The sequence below is a fragment of the Crotalus tigris genome, unplaced genomic scaffold (assembly GCF_016545835.1).
Source record: "Crotalus tigris isolate CLP2741 ecotype Arizona unplaced genomic scaffold, ASM1654583v1 scf7180000017567.3851432, whole genome shotgun sequence".
In the NCBI taxonomy this organism is placed as follows: Eukaryota; Metazoa; Chordata; class Lepidosauria; order Squamata; family Viperidae; genus Crotalus; species Crotalus tigris.
In genome coordinates this window covers 1,446,056-1,468,227 of record NW_024096477.1, presented here as the reverse complement: position 1 = coordinate 1,468,227, position 22,172 = coordinate 1,446,056, and the positions used below count along the sequence as shown (strand labels likewise).

Genomic DNA, 22,172 nt, shown 5'->3' with positions numbered 1-22,172 from the left:
TAAGAACTCCCAAATTTAATTTATCAGAACTATCCTCCTAAAAATATTTTGGATTCTGCAGGACTGGAAGTTGACTAAGCAATTTAACAAAACTCAACATCTTCTAAGATTCTCTCCTGATGTTCTCATTGTAGGGAAAAAGCTCAACAAATTAGTTAAAGCAGCAGATTACAGTATAGCCATAGGTTTTGTATAATACTCTTGTAGGACTATAGATGCAATATATTCAATAATTGTTTAGTTACAAACAATGTTGAGAGAAAGTAAATGAAAACTTCAGTTTTATAACCATAATTTCATGACACATTGTACAATAATCTTTTTTCCTCATAAATTCTTTGGGTATCTCAGATTGGAGATTCTGTTAATTCCTGATGGAGACAGTTAAACTAAATAAAATAATGCTTAATTTTATTTTGTATTTGGAGCATTTCACAAGGATCCACTTGCACATCAGCATTATTCCGTATATAGCCAGAGGAACCTGGAGGTTAAAAGAAATATAGACTGCTTCACTAAACTCCCCATTTCAGTTTATTCTAAAAATGGGATTTCAAATAAAGGTTTAAAAGGTTTATTAATTATAAATTCCATCTCTTGGGTAGGGTGCTACATTAACTCTTGCTGTCTTAAGGTCAGTATTAAAAAGGCAAGCTGGAGAAAGTGAGCAACATTGTCTGGAAGGACGTTCAGCATAGTTTTGGGGGAAAATACAATATTCTGGAGTTTCTTTACTGGATCAATGAACGTTAGATATATCTAATTATTTAGCTAATCTTAAATATAAATCACTGCTCGGGAGATAATTTATATTAGAAAACCTGTAACCATTTAAAAACAGATTTCAATAACAATTCTGTCTCTGTCTATATGTCTATCATCCATCCATCCCTTGGTTTTAGATTTTTCTGACATTAAATATATTTCTGTGGCCCAATTTAACTGTATTTGTTATGTTAGTAATTACCAGAAACATAAAACATATAAAGCTCCCCCTCCACCCCATACTTGCATTTTCCCTGATCTTTCCAGTGGTTTCTCTTCTTTCCTCCCTCCTTCTTTGGTGGTTTTGGCTTTTTCCTGCCTTTTTCTCCCTCACCAACACTTTTGCTTTCCACATCTGTGTTCCAATCATAATCCAGAACAAAATAGCCCTGTTTCAGTCTATATTCAGACCAACATTTCAGTTGGATCATGAATTATTCTCTGCATAAAACAATTTTTGTATAAAGTGGTTTGAACACCCCTCCTGAACAGTTTATTAATAGCTCCTCCTGCAAGTCAATGGAATCCATGATATTCACCTACAGACAAACAGGCATAGAGAGGCATAAACTTGGTTAGAGGCACTTCTTCTTAGTATTTCCTTACTTTTAACAAAATTGGACCTAACTGGTTGGTTGGTTGGGTTACTTCAATGCAAATGAGAATTTTGCTTAGGGTTATTACTTTGACTTGTTGTTAGATTGAGATAATAATTTAACATTGAATAGAAGTTACAACAATAGAGTATATATTACAGTATTGTTTTCTAGACATTATTTTATCAAAATTATTGACATGGATATTGCCATATCTATGCACTGCAAATGTTCAAATAAAAATAATTTTTGAAATACAGTGATTGGGCATCCAGAATAAATATTTGGCATTTAAAGAGATATTTTGTATATTAGGGATCACATACCAAAATCACATAATGCTTCTGATCTTTTAGGATAATTATATTTTGTAATATGTACAATCAGTACCTTAGCATGAAAACTGACTTGGTGACCTTGAGCCACTCATTCTCTCTCAGTCCAACAATAGTGGGCTAACAGTGTTGTTATTGTGGAGAAAATTGGAAGGAGCATTACTTATGTTCACTGCTTTAAGTTATTTGTAAAATAAAGGTGAGATAAAAACCTAATAAATGGGCAGAAAGCTGCACAGCTTGTTCTCCCACATTTGGGGAAAGAGACGTTCTTATATAATTTAAGAAGTGCTTTATTTAATCTTTTAATAGTACACAAATGAAAATATGTAGAATGGAAAGAATTAACATTAAAAGCACTTTTCCTTCTGCAAAGGAAGAAAATGAGAGCTAGCAGAAGAAAGAGATGATTCTCAAGAGCAGCCTTTTTGGTAGCACAGAGAATAATTAATTTTTAAACATAGTTAAAATTAGTTTTGAAGGGGCATTGACATAATACGGAGAGTCTTAACTTATGCCCAGAATTAAGGTCATATGTTGTGCTGGTCATTAAGTAGATCACCATGTGACTGCACCTGATTTTACAATGTCTATGATTTTATAACCTTTTTCGAGGCAATTGTTTGAGGTGAATCCATGGGCATTTTTTGCAGAAACCAGAAGTAGACACCAGATTTCCAGCAACAAATGTCTTAAATTGTGATCATGTAACCATGGGGCATTGCAAATGACTGTAATTGCTGAGTGCCCAAAATGCAGTCATGTCATTCGGGGGGATGGGCAGCATCAGAGCTTTGAAGCCGGGTCATGAGTAGTCCTGAAAAAGTCCATGGTAACTGTCACTAAGCTACTGGTCATTAAGTCAAGAGCTACTGTATATGATTATGTCTTAAAAAATCAGTATGCTTTGTTTAGTTTCATGATAAAATTATCTGTTGTTACAGATGGTTCTGACTCCAGAGATAAACCAAAGCTCTATCGTTTGCAACTAAGTGTGACAGAAGTTGGTACAGAAAAATTTGATGACAACTCCATTCAGGTGAGCAATACTATTTTGAGACAAATAATTCCATAAAAGTTGTGTTCAAGTTTCAGAGTATTAAGAAATTATGTCTATAAGCCACATTTAGCATATTTGGACAAAAATGTAATTGGTTGCAAAATATAGTTGGGAGACTAAAATATTTTTGTGACATGTGTAATGCAAAATTTCTAAGTGAGGCAGGGCCTACAATGTGAACTCTTCTGTAACATTGCAATGCACAAAGGTCTATTGGAACATTTGAAGAAGATGTAGTATTTTGAGTGATGCTGGAGAAAGGCAATTGCATGCTAAATTCTTAAATTAATAACACAAACTTGAGCAGTATTTTAAAATGGTTCTTTGAAGCCATCGTCAAATCCTTCTCATAGCCATACACTATACTGATTTGAGTATATGGTTTTAGTAACAATAGGTACCTGAGGAAAAGACCAATATTAATAGTTATAAACAACTTGTGTTCAGTTAGTGGGAAATGAGACAATCTTGGAGACTGTTCAAGGCTAATACAGGTGTTTGTTCTGTCATTTTGAAATTAGTCATAAGGATCTTGGCTTTATATTTTAACTTTTCTTGTATGACAAGTTTTGATCACTATTTGTAAAAAGCCCACCAAATAATAGTCTGCAAAAAATGTGGATTTGCAAATTAGCATTTATGTCTCTTGATCCAGGCTTGTATTCTGATCTGATGACACTTGTGATGTATTTTAAATTGTATTCAGAAATATTGGATTCCTAATGTGGCAAATGAATACTAAGAGGATAAAGGTCCTCAAAAGCCTAAAGAACTGTCTTGTATTATCATGGCTTAGATTAAATGTGAATAAATGTAAAATATTATTTTGTTTCTGTTTCATGAATGACTTTCTAAAATACTTTTGTATCATTTTTGTTCAGTGTTCATAGATTTTGTCAGTTATGTGTTCTGTCTTCATTAAAACATTTTGCTATAATTCTGAAAATAATTCACAATCACAGAAATAATGAAGGATACATTTAGGCAGGAATTACTGAGTGAGAAAATTGTCAGTTCAACACATCTTAACATAAATAAATAAAAGTATAAAAATTGGTTGGAAACATACTATGGAACAGATCTCATTTCAACTTTTCAATTATCACTTCTTAGTAACAAATGTGGTTCTCATTTTGCTTCAACGATAAAACATTAAAAATAACTGATTTTTTTAAAAAGTGAATTTTATTGCTACATTTTAGTAGTTAAAAGGTATAAATTATGGTATATTGAAATAGGCTACATATTAATAAAATGTAACTTTCTGCAGTAAGAGCATTCTAATTGATCTGATTACACTCTAATAACTGTTCTGCTTGCATAATATTTGATTGATGATTGGTTATGTGCCATCAATTTGCAACAATTTCTTTAATAAGAGAAAATGGATGTCTCTTTGAATGAGTTATGTAGATGATTGCATATTTATTAGTTTTTTAAAAAAAGAAATCCTGATTTGTTTGCTTTTGATTTGATTATTTGTATCTTCAGTTATTTGGTCCAGGAATTCAGTCACATCACTGTGACCTTACTAACATGGATGGAGTTGTTACAGTTACTCCCAGAAGCATTGATGCTGAAACTTACGTAGAAGGTCAGCGGATCTCTGAAACCACTATGCTGCAAAGTGGTATGAAAGTTCAGTTTGGGACCTCCCATGTATTTAAATTTGTGGACCCCATTCAAGATCACATTCCTAAAGGACGTCTAGATGCAGGTCACATGGTCAAAAGTTCACGTCTCAAATCTGGGTAAATCCACAGTTTTTAAGAAGTAATCCCAAATTTAGAAAATTATTTAAGATGGTGAAGGTTTATTAATGTTTAATGTAATCTGCCAACTAATAATGATAATCTGCTCTCCAGTAATTGTTCTCCATTGTGTGAACTCTGATACAGTTTACACTTCTTCATAATTAGAATAAATGTTAGGATTTTGATAATACTGTACATTAGCGAAATCAATATGTACATTTATATTTTACCCTTATGGACTATTCAGACACCTAATGACAACTAAAAACAATATAAGGTGATGCCATTAAAAGTTACAAAGTAGAGTTATAGAAGAGGGCAGTTGTAGTAATTAAAATGGAATTTATTTGATAGTGGAATTAATATCATAAAGAGGGTCTTAAATAACTGACGGCAAAAAAGTCATTGAGTGGTAGGAAGTCACCTATCTTACAAGGTAAGGAATTGTACAATACAAACATACTCCCCAAAAAGGCTGTTTTCAAAAACAAAAGACCTACACTATTTATCATCTTTTAAGACTGGCACTTTGCCAATGTTTAGCATCTCTGCAATTCATCCTTGTCTAAGAAGGATACTTTTTTGTTGAAAAGTTCAGTTATTCAATTAGAATTGTACTTCTTCTGTTTAGATTCCAGTGTTCAGTCCTGTACCTGTACCTAAAGCCAAAGCCTATTGGGTCTGCTAATTTATTTTTAAAAGAAATACTAACAAACAAAAAGTACCCTATAATATGATGAAATAAATACAAATACATTAACTGGAATTCTTGCAGGATCTTATTACATTATAAAAACATGTAATGCCATACAGTGTTAAAGTTCCGTTTATATCAATGGAAGAAAAGAATCACCTATTGACAATTGCTAATTAAGTATTTAGATAGTTCTCTAAATATAACATAGCATTTCTGTCTTGAAATAAATAAATAATAATAATCACTGGAAGTATGTATCAGTTTCTCTTCAATCCATCTGAAAAAAAAAATCTGAAATGCGGAGGAATAGTATTTAACAGTATTTCAGAATGAATGATGCCACGATACTCTATTTAAAACACTTTGTATAGCATTCTGCACTATATCCAAGATTGACAGAATAACTGATAAACAAAATGTTCAGGCTGGGAAAAAATAAAAGGTTGCCTATATTTAGGTAGGTAGGAAAGTAGGTAGATAGGACTTAACACATTTCATTTTGAATCATATTGAGCATGTAGAGGTTTCCACTTCAAGTGTGAATCTGTTTTGAGCTAGGGTCAGCTCTGTTTGATCCAAAGATACTTTCAAAATGCCCACGATATTTCACAAACTTGAAATGTGAAATTACCTGCTGAAAATAGTTTGAATCAAAATGTGCACACCCTTTCTTAACACTTTCAGATACTTTATATTTTATGTGAATCAAATACACAGTGAATTTGCTAACAATGATAAATACTGAACAATTGTGTAAGCATTGTTTGTATTATATATGCTTACGTTTACTGAATATTCCTAATCATCTAGTTCTTGAATGTATATTGCCTTCTCAGAGGTGTACAAGAAACTACTTTTGATTTGGAAGGAGACATCCAAAGTGTAACAGGATTATCTTCAAGCAAGGTAACAGTTTATTAGTCTGAATACCATGAGTACTATGAGACTTAAATTTGATACTTTAAATATATTTAAGAGCACAGGAACATCTCAGTATAACCATTCACTTTTCTGTTTAGTGCTTTGAATGATTTGATGATTTATTTTCACATTGATTTGTCTTAAAATTTTCATGGAATTTATGCGAAATATTGGAAGGAGGTTTGTAGTAGCTGTACCATATGGGAATGGACAGGCCACCTTCAATGGGAACTTTTACTTATTTGGTTTTAGAAATACAGTGATACATTTTCAGAAAGTATGTTCATTATTTAATGAAAGCATGTTCATTATTTAGATTTAATAAGATAAATCTTTAAGAAACTTGTGAGGATTCACGTATTTTATATGAAAGTAAACTTAAGTCCACTAAAACAACTTTTTGGTATGTTTTGTTTGGAGCAGAGCATCAATAGATTGGACTGTGACAGAATATCAACTTCTAGTACAGCTGAACGAAGCATGGTGAAACCAATGATCAGAATAGAACAGCAGGATTATCACAAAGAGGATGGCAGGTACCAAAAATACTTTTTTAAATTTTGTGACTAAAATTTACATAGTGTTATTTTTCAATTAAAAAAAACAGGCAAGTTTGAGAAGGAAGTTGAATGTACTTATTTTTATGGAGAAAACTAATACTTTGAAAAGTCTTTCAAATAATAGGTTGTATAATCTTTTATTAAGAGCTCATACTAGTATTTATTTTAAAATCTTACCGCCATTGCAAGGCATGGTGTGCCACAGGTTCTGTAGAGTACATTTTTTTGTACTTATTAAAATTGGTTCATACTTATCTAGCATCCTGCCTATACACTTTCTTTCTGAACAATTCCTAATTCTTCTTGCATTTAAGGCCATATGGTGAAAGGGAGTAAACGGCTTGTGTTTAGTTCTCAGTGGTGGAACCAATATCTTGGGGTGGTCAAGGTTTTACTTCTTTGGATCCGAAAGGTGCTTTTTCATGAGACAACTGGACTTTCTTGTTTTTCTTTGAAGACATTTTGCTTCTCATCCAGGAAGCTTCTTCAGCCCTGACTGGATGATGAGAAATGGCAAACAGCTGGTCATTTGCATTCTTCTAGATTCAGCAGTCCATTTGCATTTAAAAGACAAAAGCCACTCTTTCGAAGACAGCAAAATCCACATTCTAGACAGAGAGGACTACTGGTTTGAAAGAGGGGTCAAAGAGGCCATCTATGTCAAAACTGAAGAGCCTTCCCTCAACAGAGGGGGAAGGATATGACATCACCTATCTCTAGTCTACAACACGATCCTTTCAGCAGTTCCAAGAAGGCTCCACACCCATTTGCACTACTCAGGTGATCCTGATGACACAGATAAACCTCCAGGTGGCTTCTCCAAAAGAATGCAAATGACTAGCTGTCTGCAAGGAGTATAAATCCTTCCATTCCCCACCATCCAGTCAGAGCTGAAGAAGCTTCTTAGATGAGAAGCGAAACATCTTCAAAGAAAAACAAGAAAGTCCAGTTGCCTCGTGAAAAAGCAACTTTGGGATAACTATGACCTGGATGACTGAGAATCTCCATAGACACTTCTTTGGATCACAACTAATTTGAAATACCAAAGGTGCTTTTCAAAAGGCAACTGGACTTTCTTGTTTTTTTTTCCTTGAAAACGTTTCACTTCTCATCCAAGAAGCTTCTTCAGTTGCTATGGCTTTCTGAACTGAAGAAACTTGGATGAGAAGTGAAATGTTTTCAGGAAAAAACCCAATAAAATCTAGTTATCTTTTGAAAAGCACTTTTGGGACAACCATGATCTACATGACTAAAAATTAGATAACTAATTTGAAACATTCCAAGTTCATTTGTTTTGTTACATGTTTGAAGCAACCCTTTTTTTTGGGGCAGCCTCCTTTTAAGCCAGAGGTCCTCAACTTTTTGGGCACCAGGGACTGGTGCCATGGAGAAAGGTTTTTCCATGGACCAGAGAGATGTGGTTGTGCATACTGCCTGCATGTATCCCGCAGATGGAGCTTCATTTGTTTGTGTGGCCTGTTGCTGGCATGCTACGGCCCGGTGCCGGTCCATAGACCAAGGGTTGTTTTAAGCCATGCTAAATCTAGTATTATGTGAGAAATAAATTAAAGCTGGCAAATACTATTTAGCATTTAATATTTCTGTAAGTACTGTAATCTATTCACCTGTAGATTATATTTCTGAAATCAGTCAAAGCAATAACATATTTAAAAAGCAAAGTTATCTGGTGCAAAAGACAGATGCAGTGTAACTCTCAGAGTAATAAATTTGTAGGAAACCATTTATTTATAGTAAATATTGGTATTATATGATTATGATGTCTATTTTTAAATTTGTTAGCTCTATGTTATCTTTTCTCCAGAAATAGAAAGAATCTTAGATGGATTTCTCCCATAATTTTAGCCTCACAATAATATTCTTCAGTAGACTGAGCTGAAAGTGATTCTGACTGTGATCAAAATACTGAGAAATTTAAAAACGTATGTACAGCAAGTTATTTATTAGGAATTTGCAGAATGTACATGGTCTGAATCTCATCTTAACTAATGTGATCATGGTTTCCTACAAATTTATTACTCAGAGTTACACTGCATCTGTCTTTTGCACCAGATACCTTTGTTTTTAAACTGCTGACCTAACACCCAAACCTTCATATTTTGAGATTCTTTATCTTGTTTTCTACCTGTACTACCTGAACCTTTACTTCTGAGTACTGTGGCATACTGAAATCTGTCAGATGATACTACTGGATGAGCTATCTGATCAACAACTCTCCTTTATGTAACACTTTTATAATACAGTTTATAAATTAACCGCTCTTTCATTTTTGTTTTACCCTGGTTATGAGTTTAAGCAACATGATCTAATTGCAGTAGATGACTGACTGCCTTGAATGGTACATTGTGTGCTGCAAATACATTAATAATGCAGACTTTCAATTCAAGTAGGTTTGCTGTCTTTTCAGCAAATGTAACCTCAGTGAATCTAATAATAAGAGCAGGAAAGTAACAAGATATATTTCCCGTGCTCCAGTGTTTTTGTGTTTCATATTGTATACAAAAAATGTATACAGACATAAAACAAAAACCTTTGGAAAAATCTGTATCTCTTGAAAATGAAATTAATTTGTTGTCTTTGAACTGGATTTCTGAAGATCTGCTTTCTGCCTCTAGACTTCAGGATGCACATGGTCCAGAATTGATACTACCTGCAAGCATTGAGTTCAGAGAAAACTGTAAGTATGTATTTTTATTTTTTAAAAAATAAGACTAACAGACTTTTATTGCAAACTGTTTTATTTTGATAATATGATATACTGAAAGTTGACTATCTATACAGTAGTAATGATATAAAAATAATCAGTGTTGAAATTCATGTCTGTGAGTAAATTTCTGGTTTCATATGATCTGGGGTATAAAATCTAGTTTAAAAGTACTAGTTTTGTCGTGAATTTTGTCAGAGCCCGGTTATTCAGATCTGCTTTAGTTTACAAGAATGAACTTTCTAGTTTAAGATAGATCTACTATGTTAAGTATTTTAGAAAGTAGCAGCCCAAGAAAGATGAAATGGATTAATCTGCAGTCATTTTGTCAACCTTGCTAGCAGTGATCATGGGCATCAAATACATAAAGCAAAATGCATGGTTTTGACTATCTCATTAAAACAAGAATAATTCCAAATCCATGTATAAATTTAATCAGACATGTTACTAAATTACTTGCCATGTTTTAGGTTAACAGTGAGGAAAATTCATTTAAATTATTGTGGTGGACATTATTTAGAGCAGGGCTTTTCAACCTTTTCACCCATTGTACCACTTTTAGGATATGGCAATATCCAAGTATCAGCAGTCGCCTAGCAAGGTGCCAAAAACTTGATGACAAAAAAAGGAAAAAAGTGATAAAAATACAGGTAGTCCTCGACTTACAACAGTTTGCTTAGTGACTGTTTGACGTTACAATGGCACTGAAAAAAGTACCCCCCAAGTCACAGCCGAGCAAGACACCTGCCTGCCCACCCAGCAACGCTCTTCCTCCTGTCTGAGGTTTTCATTGTTGTGAGCATTTCTGTTGAGGATTGGCAGTGGGGGTGGGGTGGGTTTGGTTTTTATTCCTCCCCCATCTGCTGGGCGGTTGCTGCAGGTTTTGGTCACTTCACATGACCCTGGGACAATAAATATGAATCAGTTGCCAAGCATCTGAATGTAAATCACAAGACCCAGGAGATGCTGCAACATTCCAGCTGATCGGCGCTTCTTCTGGGCTCAGCAGAAGCACCAGGATCAGTGTTGCTTTCCAGCTGATTGGTGCTTCTTCAGGGCTCAGCAGAAGCACCAGGATCAGCGCTAAGCTCCAGCCCCGAAGCCCCGAAGAAGCGCCGATCAGCTGGAAAGTGGCACTGATCCTAGCGCTTCCGCTGAGCCCTGACAGCCCTACAGCTCCAGCCATCTCTCACTCAGGCTTGTGCGTTGCTGCCACCGGTTCAGCCCATTCCCCTTGCCCGCTACCACTTTCCTAGGATGGTCACGTACCACCTGCAAGGTGCCAATGTACCACAGGTGGTACCCGTACCACTGGTTGAAAAGCCCTGATTTAGAGTTCTCTAATACAGATTTATTAAACTCCTTTTTGCATTTTGCTTTACTTGCCTGTTATTGCCCATTACTATTTAATTTTCAGTAATTTACTCCTGTAAAAATATTTTGGTATTAATGTTTGAAATATGAAAGTGATCCCAATAATTTAATTTGGTTTTTTTTCCTGAAGTGGTGTCTTACTATTGTTTCTTCAATATTTCAGTTAAGAGTTAGCTTATCCCTTTTTTGTTTTTGTTCTTCAGCTGAGGATGCTTTTTTGTCTGCCATCATCAATTACACCAATAGCTCAACAGTTCATTTTAAGCTATCGCCTACTTATGTTCTGTACATGACATGTCGGTATGTATTATCAAGCCAGTACAGACCTGACATCAGTCCTGCTGAACGAACTCACAAAGTCATTGCAATAGTCAACAAGATGGTGAAAATGATGGAAGGAGTTATACAAGTGAGTTTTAGTCTAAGAACCTACTAATTCTTTTACATCCACAAAAAAGACCTCACTTTTGCAGGATTGTTTTTACCAAGTTGCGTTTATATTAGAGATCATAAGCACAGTTTGTTTTGGATATCCTAATGCCATTTGTAATTGTGAATGAAATAACTCTTTAGTTGTGACCAAACTGTAGTCAGACATTTGTAATTAATCTACAAAAAATATTGAAAATGTTTTTAAGAACAATGATACTTCTTGATATGGAATGGTGAACAGGAGATACAGTGATCTATTATAGTTAATATTCATAAGTTTTATTGGTAAATCTCTAAAATCTATTTCAAACTATCTTCAAATTTTGTTTGAATTATCAATATTGGTTCAGTATTATGGAATATGATGATAATCATGTTACAATCCTATCATATTTTGTACTCTCTTTTTAATGGAAGTTGCTGTGAATAAAACTCTGTTCACAGATGTTTCTGCTGACAGCTGTGGGTGGGCAATTCCCAAAAAATGTGGGCTGGTGGGTCATCCCTCCAGAAAAACTGCTGTAGAAAGTTGCTGAAAAGATGTGGGTTGCTGCGGTGGGGAGGAAGTGATTTGTGAACTGTGTCCTTTTCTTCAGCAAGATGTCAGTCATAGGAAGATTTCTTCTGTTTATGGAATGAAAACTCTAGATCCAAACTATTGTCCATATATGCAAGGACAATAAATTATTATTGACAATGATAATAATTAAATATGGCAAGCTTTTAAATATAAATAAGTGGTGCCATAACTTGAGCACCACTCATTTTTTTATATTCTGTGTCCAAATAATTCCATTTATATGAACAACATATTTCCTAGTTATGCAGCCAATTTATTAGTGTTTCAATTTTCATTTTCTTTTAAATTGTCCTGTTTCTGTCTTCACATGTCTCCTGTTACTTTAATGATGCTGTAAATTTGAAGTATGATTCTGCAAGGACTAATGTGCACAACTGTTCAATAGAAGCCAGTAGAACACTTCTCACAGCAGGCTATCAACTTATTTAGCAGGCTTAGCCGCACTGCCTCTTACACTTTGAGGCAGGCACTTGTTTAAAGGCATTTTGTGTATGTGTGTGTGGAGGGGCTTTGAGTCAGTTTTCGACTTCTGGCAATTGTCCGAACTAGTTCCTGCTAGTCTTTTATACATAGATTTAAAATATAGGTAACATTTTTGCATAATAATAATCTATAAGTATTATTTTGATAACCAAGTACATCTCTATTTTCTCCTCAAAATCCAGATTACATGAATACCACAGGATAACTAGTTTGTTAGCTCAGGGACTACTGCACTAAAACCCTTTTATAAAAAGCCTATAATGAAAATGAAGAAAAAATGAAGAAAATCATGAATATCACAAATATTAAACAAAAAATTATTAAATGAAAGAACTTTACTGCGAAGCAGAATTACTTGTAAAAAAAAGCTGCAAATGGAGCCTATTTATTTTGACAATTAATTGGCAGCATTTTTCATTAACCAGAAGACTAATATTTTATTTTGTTATTGGCTTGGTATGTAATTTTGTTTTTTAAAATTGTATCTACAATGATGCATTGTGGAGACCCATTCCACTGTGAATACAACAATCCTGTCCCTTTCCTCTCATTTGTTACTGAACAAAAATATTGTTCCTTTTTTGCTTTCCATTCTCTTCTCTTTCCTTGCCTGGTTGAGACTTCTTTTGTGTAGGAGTCAAATGTTTATTGTCTAAGTTCTTACCCAGGAGACACTCTTGTAGGGTGGACCTACCTGCCCCCCCCTCCCGCCCCAGTCACCTCTTCCCCTTTCATGCACAATTTCAGTTTCATTCTTTTCTTCCCCCAATGATTTGTTTTGCTTGATAGGAGATTCTTTCAAACAGCAACAATGTGTGTGTAGCCTTGGTTGAGCAGAGAGCGTACTTGGCCAGGAAGCCTGTCAGCTATGGTCAAGGTGAGCTGCTAAGCCACTGGTCCTTTTCTTCCTGAGCACTTCCCATGGCTTACACTGAATATTTGTGTGGTTCTTAAGTCTCTGATCTTGCTGTGAAGTATTGTTTCAGTGGTTTGGAAGTACTATTTGGAGGCATAGAAAATGACTTTCAGTGAGAAAAAATAAGTGAGATGATAGAAAAATAATACAAGAGTGACTTATGAACTCCTGGATTCAAAGGCTAGTGAAAAAAAAAAGTATGAAGTTTTGAACAAATTCATTGTTTTGTTTTGCAGTAGTTTTCTTTTCATTTCTCTTAATAATACTCTTATTAGCTGTTATGGCTAGTGTGGTGAAAAATTGCTAAGGTAAAAGACTTTACTGGCTTCCATGGACAGATTTAGATATTATTCCATGCAGGATTATACCATTGGTATTAAGGCATATATATAGATTGGCTGGAGGAAAAACTTGGGCTTCCTCTAAAATGTTTCTCGTATATATCTCTCTTTTAATTTTTTAGTTATATCATGTTCCCCCAGTGAAATGTTTTAATGTGACTGAGCATAAGTCTTGTGCTTTCATATTTTAGTGTTTCATTTGTAAAATTGTCATGATTGTTCACAAGTTTCTTTCTTCTGTTTGATTTCCTTCGTTTTTCTCCAGGAGGTAGACCAGGTTGATCAGGTAGGATATATTGCTGGGAACTGATCCTAGCTATGTTGGCTTAGCTCAGTTTCTCATGCTGCTTCCATGTAAAATACAATATTTCTACAGCTGGATTGAACATAACACTCATTCAGCAACTGGAACATGCAGTACTAAAATCCTTTTTTGACTGCGCAGCCTATCAGCATTTCATAATTTCTGCTTATGCACTTCAGTACAGAGATGTAATGACAGAAGTTCTTTTCCTTCCTTTTTTTTGTTTATTTTGTCTGTGGTTCTGTTCTTTGGATTTCATCTGAGGTTGCCTGGCCTAGCATTTGTGGTCGGGAAAGTGTGAGATAGATCAGTACTTGATACTGCTGGTGTCAAAGCCAGTGACTAGGCAGTATCTGGGTGACAGTGTGTATTAATGAATATGTGCTCACACAGATACAGATTACCAGATAATGCATACATTTAAGCTTTTAACATTTCATGACAACATGCTAAGTCCATTTCATTAATAGCATTTGGAAAATTTAATACTTTATCATTCAACTTGCAATTTAAAGCAGTTGTAACACGCACTATATATTATTTACAGTTTCATTTAAATGCTTCGCAAGTATCTGGTATCTGAGACATGTTTGGTTATTAGCTGGTACTGGTCTATCTACAGAGCCTTTAACAGAATGAAAGCTGAAATACAGATGGATTTATGTTGATGTTTACACCCCTTTTTCAATATTTGCAGAAACAGAAGAATATTGCTGGGGCACTTGCTTTTTGGATGGCTAATGCATCTGAGTTGCTAAACTTTATTAAGCAGGATCGTGACTTAAGCCGAATCACATTAGATGCTCAAGATGTTTTGGCACACCTAGTTCAGATGGCATTTAAGTAAGGAAAACTAATTTATGTTTGGGGATCAGTTTTACTTTTTCTTAATGAGGAGTTGTTTATTCTGATTGAATTCTAAATCTGTATGGAAAGAAAATAATGTATGTTTCTGAAAGTGTAAACGTTCTGATGTGTATTCTTTCTATTTTTTAAAATAATATTGTTATATATACTGGCATAGTTACTATATTTATTCTGAAAAGCTATAAATGGTATGGTTACAAAACAAACATTCAGTTTGGAGCTGTAAGGAGTATTCAGGAATATTGGATTAGCCATTGTATTTTAAAATTAAATTAGCTCCCCCCCAGACAACCTGAAATTTAAGGTACCTTCCTATCCCCAAAAAGAAAAATCAGAAAAAAATGTTAAATATATGAAATTCCTGTCCACCTTTCCTAACTTGTTAAGTAGGGAAATCAATCATTGATTCCCCCCACCAAAATAGTTAATATCAGTGCCATTAAATAATTAATTTGAGATACTAGTTAATTTTTTATCAGTTTCTGATGGCCAAATTTTAATATTTTACTCAATTTTAGTGCTGGAATATTTCTGTATCTTGGAAATAATATAGTACCGTAGATACTTCATAACTTGTGTGTGTGTGTGTGTGTGTGTGTGTGTGTGTGTGTGTGTATCTATACATACACACATTCAATATGTGTGTGTATGTATGTGTGTGTAGGCTACTAGTATACTTGTTTGAAAAGAAACACCATTGAACAACGGGACTTATTTTGAGTTGGTATGTATAGGGAACATCTATGAGAACTAGATTTTCTATTTGTAATGAAATTATTTTTCATAGCACTACAAGCTTGAACTTATTTGCCTATTATTCATCAGTTTCACACAATTTACTTTTTCAGATACTTAGTCCACTGTCTTCAGTCAGAGCTTAATAACTATATGCCTGCATTCCTTGATGATCCAGAAGAGAATAATTCTCAAAGACCTAAAATAGGTTAGAGTATTTTATCTTATATTAATTATAATGTAAGTTACCTTAACAAGACTGTGATAGCATAATACGGATATGTTAGGAAACCCTGCTTAGTATGTTCATGAGCAATAAGAAATGTTTTATTTACCTAGAGAAGTTGGTTGCTTACTAAAAACCAGGTCGTCCATTACTTTATTGTTTGTGTGATATTAGAATGCAGTTATTAATGTAAGTGCATACACTTAACTATAGAGGTATAAATAAATATAATAATGATCTAATAGGGTCTTACAGTAAAGTCATATGTAACTTCATTGTGGAGAAAAGATACTTTACATAAACTTCAATGGTTTATATTATTTTGCTGAAACTGTAAATAGTGGAATCCTAAAATACTGTAAAATAGGATTTAGATGGTAGCATTACTATAAAAAATGTGTAAAGTTTAGAAGATAGTCAGCTAAAGTTTGATGGGATGGAATGCCCATGAGTACAGGTTTGGAATATCCAAAAATAAAACTTATTGTGAAGTAATAACTATATCTCACCAGTGGATTCCTTAATTATCTTGTTTGTGACTCAAATAGGAAACATGTGGACTTTAATTTAGTATAGATTGTATCTGCAAATAAGCAAAAGTCTACTGCTCCCATGTTTACATACTGTTTACGTTACAATTAAGGTAACAGATTTGGCGAGTTACCAATAATATAATACTAATAGCCAATTGCTTGTTTTTGTTTCTGAGAGTCAGAGAGGAAGGGAAAGGATTAAAATTATAAAAACTTAATTTTTGTCCATATCAATTTATTTGTATTAATTATATATCACATTAATATTAAAAGTTTATAATATAACGATGTAGTATAATACATATAATATACCGTAGTGATGTAGTATAAAGTAATGTAAGATGTTCAATATTATCTTTCTGCAATAAAGATTTCCATGCAGACCTTAGTTTTTTATATTAACATAGATACATAGTTCTATTTAGAATTTATTGCTAACTAAAATGTCATGTGTAACTTTTTTCTTGTAGATGATGTCTTGCATACATTAACTGGAGCCATGTCCCTGTTGCGACGATGTAGAGTGAATGCAGCACTGACAATACAGCTGTTCTCCCAGCTATTTCATTTTATCAACATGTGGCTTTTTAACAGATTGGTTACTGATCCAGATTCAGGACTGTGTTCACATTATTGGGGAGCTATTATTCGCCAACAGTTGGGTCACATAGAAGCCTGGGCAGAAAAACAGGGTTTGGAGCTGGCTGCTGATTGTCATCTCAGTCGGATAGTACAGGTAGGTATTTGAAAAAAATAAAAAAATAAATTCAGTCTTTTTGAGGCACATAAATTGAGTTGTATAAGACACCTAAAGTCAATTTAATAAACAGCTTTAGGAAATTAGAAAATCCCCATATTTTTTATTCAGTTCTGCCATATTATTGACCCAGTTTCTGTATCATACATAATCTGTGGTGCCTTTGTTGAAAGTTCTTAATAGGATGGGAATGCTTAAGCACTATTTAATTGTGGATCTAATTCATATGTGTAGATTTCAAATGAGTTATTTAATATTCAGTCTGTACAGTATATGGGATTCCATAGTGTTTCATTTGTGCCTGATGCTTGCCTTTGTATATTGGGACAGTTTGTCTAAGTATGGCTGGTTTATCTGTGCAGTTTTAATAGGCTGCTCTGAAAAGTTGATAAATCTAGTAAATTTCCTAATGTTACTAGTTTTCTGTTCTTCTAGACCAGACAGTTAGGCCTTGGGATTGTACTTCATACTCTGTTCTATACTATATTTGCATTTTATTATGCAGAAGCTAGGCAGATTCTAAATTGGTGTATGCCTTTGGGAATTGGTTGGATAAGTCTACATAGCATATTTGGTGATATCAACATATTATTTTGTAATATTTCAAATTATTTTGTAATGTTTATCATTTCATATTACGTTGTATAAGGACTCATGCCTCGAGTAGGGAGTTGGACTAGAAAAACCTCCAAGGTCCCTTCCAGTTCTGTGATTCTATGATTCTATTTTTCTATTTTATAGTTTGGTGGCTCTGTATACAAACAGCATGAAACAATTTCTGACAAAGCCCCTTCTTTCATTCTGCATCTATCACTTTTAAGTTATGGATGGAAGTTTCTGGGGGCATTGTTTTTGTTCTTTTTCCTTCCAAATGGAGCTTTCTTGATATTTTTCTGTTACTGGATAAATTTGCATCAGAACGTTTCTGTATTGCTAGTGTTTTTGAACAATATAACCAAATCCTACTGGCTTCTTATACATACATAGGGCAGAGATAAAACAGTTTCCTTTCTTGTATCACAGCGTCATACGATGGCAGCTATCTGATATCTTACTGACCCAGAGGTAGAAGCCATTATAACCTAGGCAGGAAAATTTTCTCCATCTGTTTCTTGACAGTCAGAACTCAGGCAAAGACACATTCTTAGTCCTTGTTAAACTGAATGTTTTCAATCTCACTTCATATTTCTGTGAAGAACGTGGGAACTTTTGATAAGGGAAAATAAAAAGTTAGTTAGCACAGGGCTTTTCAACCAGTGGTACGGGTACCACCTGTGGTACATTGACACCTGGCAGGTGGTATGCGAGCATCCTAGAAAAGTGGTAGTGGGGAGGGGAATGAGCTGAACCAATGGCAGCACCGCACAAGCCTGAGCGAGAGATGGCTGGAGCTGCAGGGCTCTCAGGGCTCAGTGGAAGCACCAGCATCAGCACCGGGCTCAGCTGGAGCTCGGCGCTGATCCTGGCGCTTCCGCCAAGCCCAGAAGAAGCGCCGATCAGCTGGAATGTTGCAGCATCTCCAGGGTCTTGTGATTTACATTCAGATGCTTGGCACCTGATCCATATTTATGATGGTCACAGTGTCCCAGGGTCATGTGAAGCGACCAAAACCTGCTGCAATCACCCAGCAGATGGGGGGAATAAAAACAAAACACCCCCACCCCACCCCCGCTGCCAATCCTCAACAGAAATGCTCACAACAATGGAAACCTCGGACAGGAGGAAGAGCGCTGCCGGGTGGGCAGGCAGGTGTCTTGCTCAGCTGTGGTTTGAGGGGCACTTTTTCAGTGCCATTGTAAGTTCAAACAGTCACTAAGTGAACTGTTGTAAGTCGAGGACTACCTGTACTTTATCACTTTTTTCCTTTTTTTTTTTTGGTCATTAAGTTTTTGACACCTTGCTAGGCGACTGGTGGTACTCGGATGTTGCTATATCCTAAAAGTGGTACAATGGGTGAAAAGGTTGAAAAGCCCTGAGTTAGCAAAGGGAAATCATGAAGCACAATTTTCAGTGTAAATGTATGTGAATACAATATTAGTGCACAGTCACTTTGAGAACTCTTTCCTGTTGGGTCCATCTTCTGGCAACCAGAAAGGCATGTCATGGCAATCTCAAGTATTAATTTTTGTTCCAAATATGTTGGATAAATGATAAGGCAGGATGTTGTATGGCCAAGTGCCAGCCTCAAATATACTGTGTTTCCCCAAAAGTAAGACCTATCCCAAAAATAAGCCTTAGCTTGATTTCTGGGGTTGGGCCTAATATAAGCCCTACCCAAAAATAACTGTTGCAGCCAGGCCTCCCATGATTCAACACTTGCCTCGCTGGCACATTTTTTATGCAGCCGAAGGAGCAGCTTCATTCTGCAACTGAGAATGGAGCTCTGGCATGCATTTCGCAGTCAGAGGCCTTTCCGGAAGGCCTCTGCAGCCAAGAACTGAGCTATGGATTCATAGCCCGTTTCTCGGCTGCCGAGGCTTTCTGGAAAGTCCTCTGACTGCAAAATGCCCGCCAGAGCTCCATTCTCAACTGCAGAAGAAGTGGGCTGGCTGGGCGGGGCTGTCGGTACTGCCGCCACAAGGTGAGCGGAAAAGACATCCCCCCAAAATAAGACCTGGTGCCTCTTTTGGAGGCAAAAAAAAAAAAAGACTGGGTCTTATGTTCGGGGAAACATGATACCTAGATTTAAAAATGTCTCTTGACCTCATGGACCTCATAAATTATGAGATCTATCTCTTGTGGGTGTTTTATTAACTATTTTATTTAAATAGTCATTGTATGACTATTTAAATAGTGTATGTTGTTTATTACATTCATATTTTGTGAACCATTTCAACTACCCTTTGGATGAAAAGAGATTTTTTCAAAAAAATCATAAATGTGAACTATGTGCAAAGTAGGAGTTACTTAAGAATTTCCTTAAAACTGTTTCAGTATAAATTTGTCTGGCAACCTTCCATAGAAATGTGGTAATACACTATTTTAATTTAGCTTGGAATAAATTTATATTGTACATCTTGCAGTTCATTCCTAAACAAACCCAAATGGTGGGAAACAAACAAAACTCAAGCATTTTTGGTGATTAGGTTGTGATGTCTAACGTTAAACCAATCCATGACAAATAAAATCAAGCCATATTTTAAGTCTGTCCAGTGGCTATGGTAGGCTGACTGATTGAAGAAAAAAAATGAGACAAAACATAATTCAAGATGAAAAATGCACTGTTTCAATATTTTATTGATGAACCTAAGTAGTACTAAATCAGAAGCATTTTATCTATATTATAGTGTCCACTGCTATATGTGTCAATATCAAAGTGGATTTACTTATAATCATCTTTTTTTTCCAGGCAACTACATTACTTACCATGGATAAGTATTCTCCTGAAGACATTCCTAATATTAATAGCACCTGTTTTAAACTCAATTCCCTACAACTGCATGCATTGCTACAAAATTATCATTGTGCCCCAGATGAGCCATTTATCCCACCAGTAAGTTAATCTTATCTTTTAATTGGGGGGGGGTATTTTTTGTCATTGATACATTATAATAATACATTGATATTGCTCACTTAACCATTTATTCAGCTATTGTTTGAAGTTGCAATGTCATCGAACAAATGATAGTTCTCAAAGTTACAGCCATTGACGTGCCCCGGTGGTCACATGATTAAAATGTAGGGACTGCCAGGAGATACGTAGGGTCCTTACTGGACAACAGTTCAGTCGTGGCCTAACAGCTGCAGCTAGGACTACTGAAATTACCATCATTAAGTTATATAGTGCCATTACACTTCAATAGTAATGGAAATTCTGATCCCAAAGATTGTTAAGCAAAACCTATCTGTATTTAGTGTATCTGTTTCCTAGAAAAGTCACTAGAACAGTGTTAATAGCCTAAATATTTTCTTCCTGTCGTTTAATACTCCTGAAATATCTCTTTATCAAATGAATTAGTCTTCTTAACTGAACAATGAATATCTGCATCTGAATCATGACTAACTCCAGACAGCAAAAATGTAGAATTCCCTTGCCTACATTTCCATGTATAATGTATATTTTTCCTCTTTCCACCAGGAATTAATAGAAAATGTTGTAGCTGTTGCAGAAAATACCGCTGATGAATTAGCTCGTAGTGATGGTAGAGAAGTACAGTTAGAAGAGGACCCTGATCTTCAGCTTCCTTTTCTTCTCCCAGAAGATGGTTACTCATGTGACGTTGTCCGAAACATTCCAAATGGATTACAGGAATTTTTAGATCCACTCTGCCAAAGAGGTTAGCTTTTTTTTAAAGTTCACATTTATGTAGAGATTATATGTCATCCCTCCCAGGTAAACCAGACAGGAAACATAACCTGATAAGCTAAATCTACTTTATTTAAAGGCTATACTAACAGAATCTTGCAAGTCTGAAGGTACAAAGTTCCCACTACCGCTTTTAACTGTCTGACCAATTAGGGCAGATCCTTCTTAAGTTTCTTTCCTTGACCATTAGGCAATTGCAGGCTACTTCCTCTAGGTCAGGGGTAGGCAACCTTGGCTCTTTTATGACTCATGGACTTCAACTCCCAGAATTGAAGCTGGCTCAGGAATTCTGGGAGTTGAAGTCCACAAGTCATAAAAGAGCCAAGGTTGCCTACCCCTGCTCTAGGCAGTATCTTTTTATTTTGTCCCCATCAGTCATCTACACATTCCATTACCCAACCTATTTTAATGCAGTGGTTGTTTTATGTCATACCTCTTGAGGCACATCTTTATTTATTATACAGTTTTAGCTTCTTAGCTGATTAATAACCACAATAAAGTAATTTATTTATATTTTAGTTTCTGTTTGGTCCAATATTCTTATTACTATTTTGTACGCCACCCAAAATCTATGGATTGGTGTAGGTTACAATAACTGTAAGTAAATGCATTTATCAAGTTGATGCCCAATATTTTTTTTAATAATGAGTCTTTGTGGAGTGAGTTTTTGGAGGTCTCTGTAGTGTTCTAATTAACTTATTTTAGCATATAGAATATAAGTCCTGTTATCCATTAACATTTTCATTTAGGGTTTTGCAGGTTAACACCTCATCCACGATCACCAGGAACTTGGACAATATATTTTGAAGGTGCAGATTATGAAAGCCATCTGTTACAAGACAATGCAGATTTGGCAAGTATTCATATTGCAGGAGAGACAACAAAAATAGATACTTTAAACTATGCAA

The 22,172-nt window shown here is 35.1% G+C and overlaps 1 protein-coding gene across 19 annotated transcripts in view; it reads left to right on the top strand.

The window, feature by feature from the left end:
• The window catches only part of AFDN (afadin, adherens junction formation factor), a 110,071-nt gene that overhangs the window by 53,834 nt on the left and 34,065 nt on the right, over window positions 1-22,172 (top strand). For 12 of the 19 annotated variants that reach the window (XM_039350002.1, XM_039350076.1, XM_039349985.1 and 9 more), the window contains 13 exons: window positions 2,641-2,735; window positions 4,248-4,507; window positions 6,044-6,113; window positions 6,552-6,664; window positions 9,322-9,383; window positions 10,988-11,193; window positions 13,802-13,822; window positions 14,538-14,683; window positions 15,556-15,650; window positions 16,672-16,937; window positions 20,308-20,451; window positions 21,037-21,235; window positions 22,014-22,117. In XM_039350002.1, the coding sequence (XP_039205936.1) occupies window positions 2,641-2,735; window positions 4,248-4,507; window positions 6,044-6,113; window positions 6,552-6,664; window positions 9,322-9,383; window positions 10,988-11,193; window positions 13,802-13,822; window positions 14,538-14,683; window positions 15,556-15,650; window positions 16,672-16,937; window positions 20,308-20,451; window positions 21,037-21,235; window positions 22,014-22,117 (1,781 nt within the window). The remainder of the gene's footprint in view (window positions 1-2,640; window positions 2,736-4,247; window positions 4,508-6,043; window positions 6,114-6,551; window positions 6,665-9,321; window positions 9,384-10,987; window positions 11,194-13,801; window positions 13,823-14,537; window positions 14,684-15,555; window positions 15,651-16,671; window positions 16,938-20,307; window positions 20,452-21,036; window positions 21,236-22,013; window positions 22,118-22,172) is intronic. The other 7 variants (XM_039350141.1, XM_039350047.1, XM_039350085.1 and 4 more) reach the window with 1 other exon arrangement.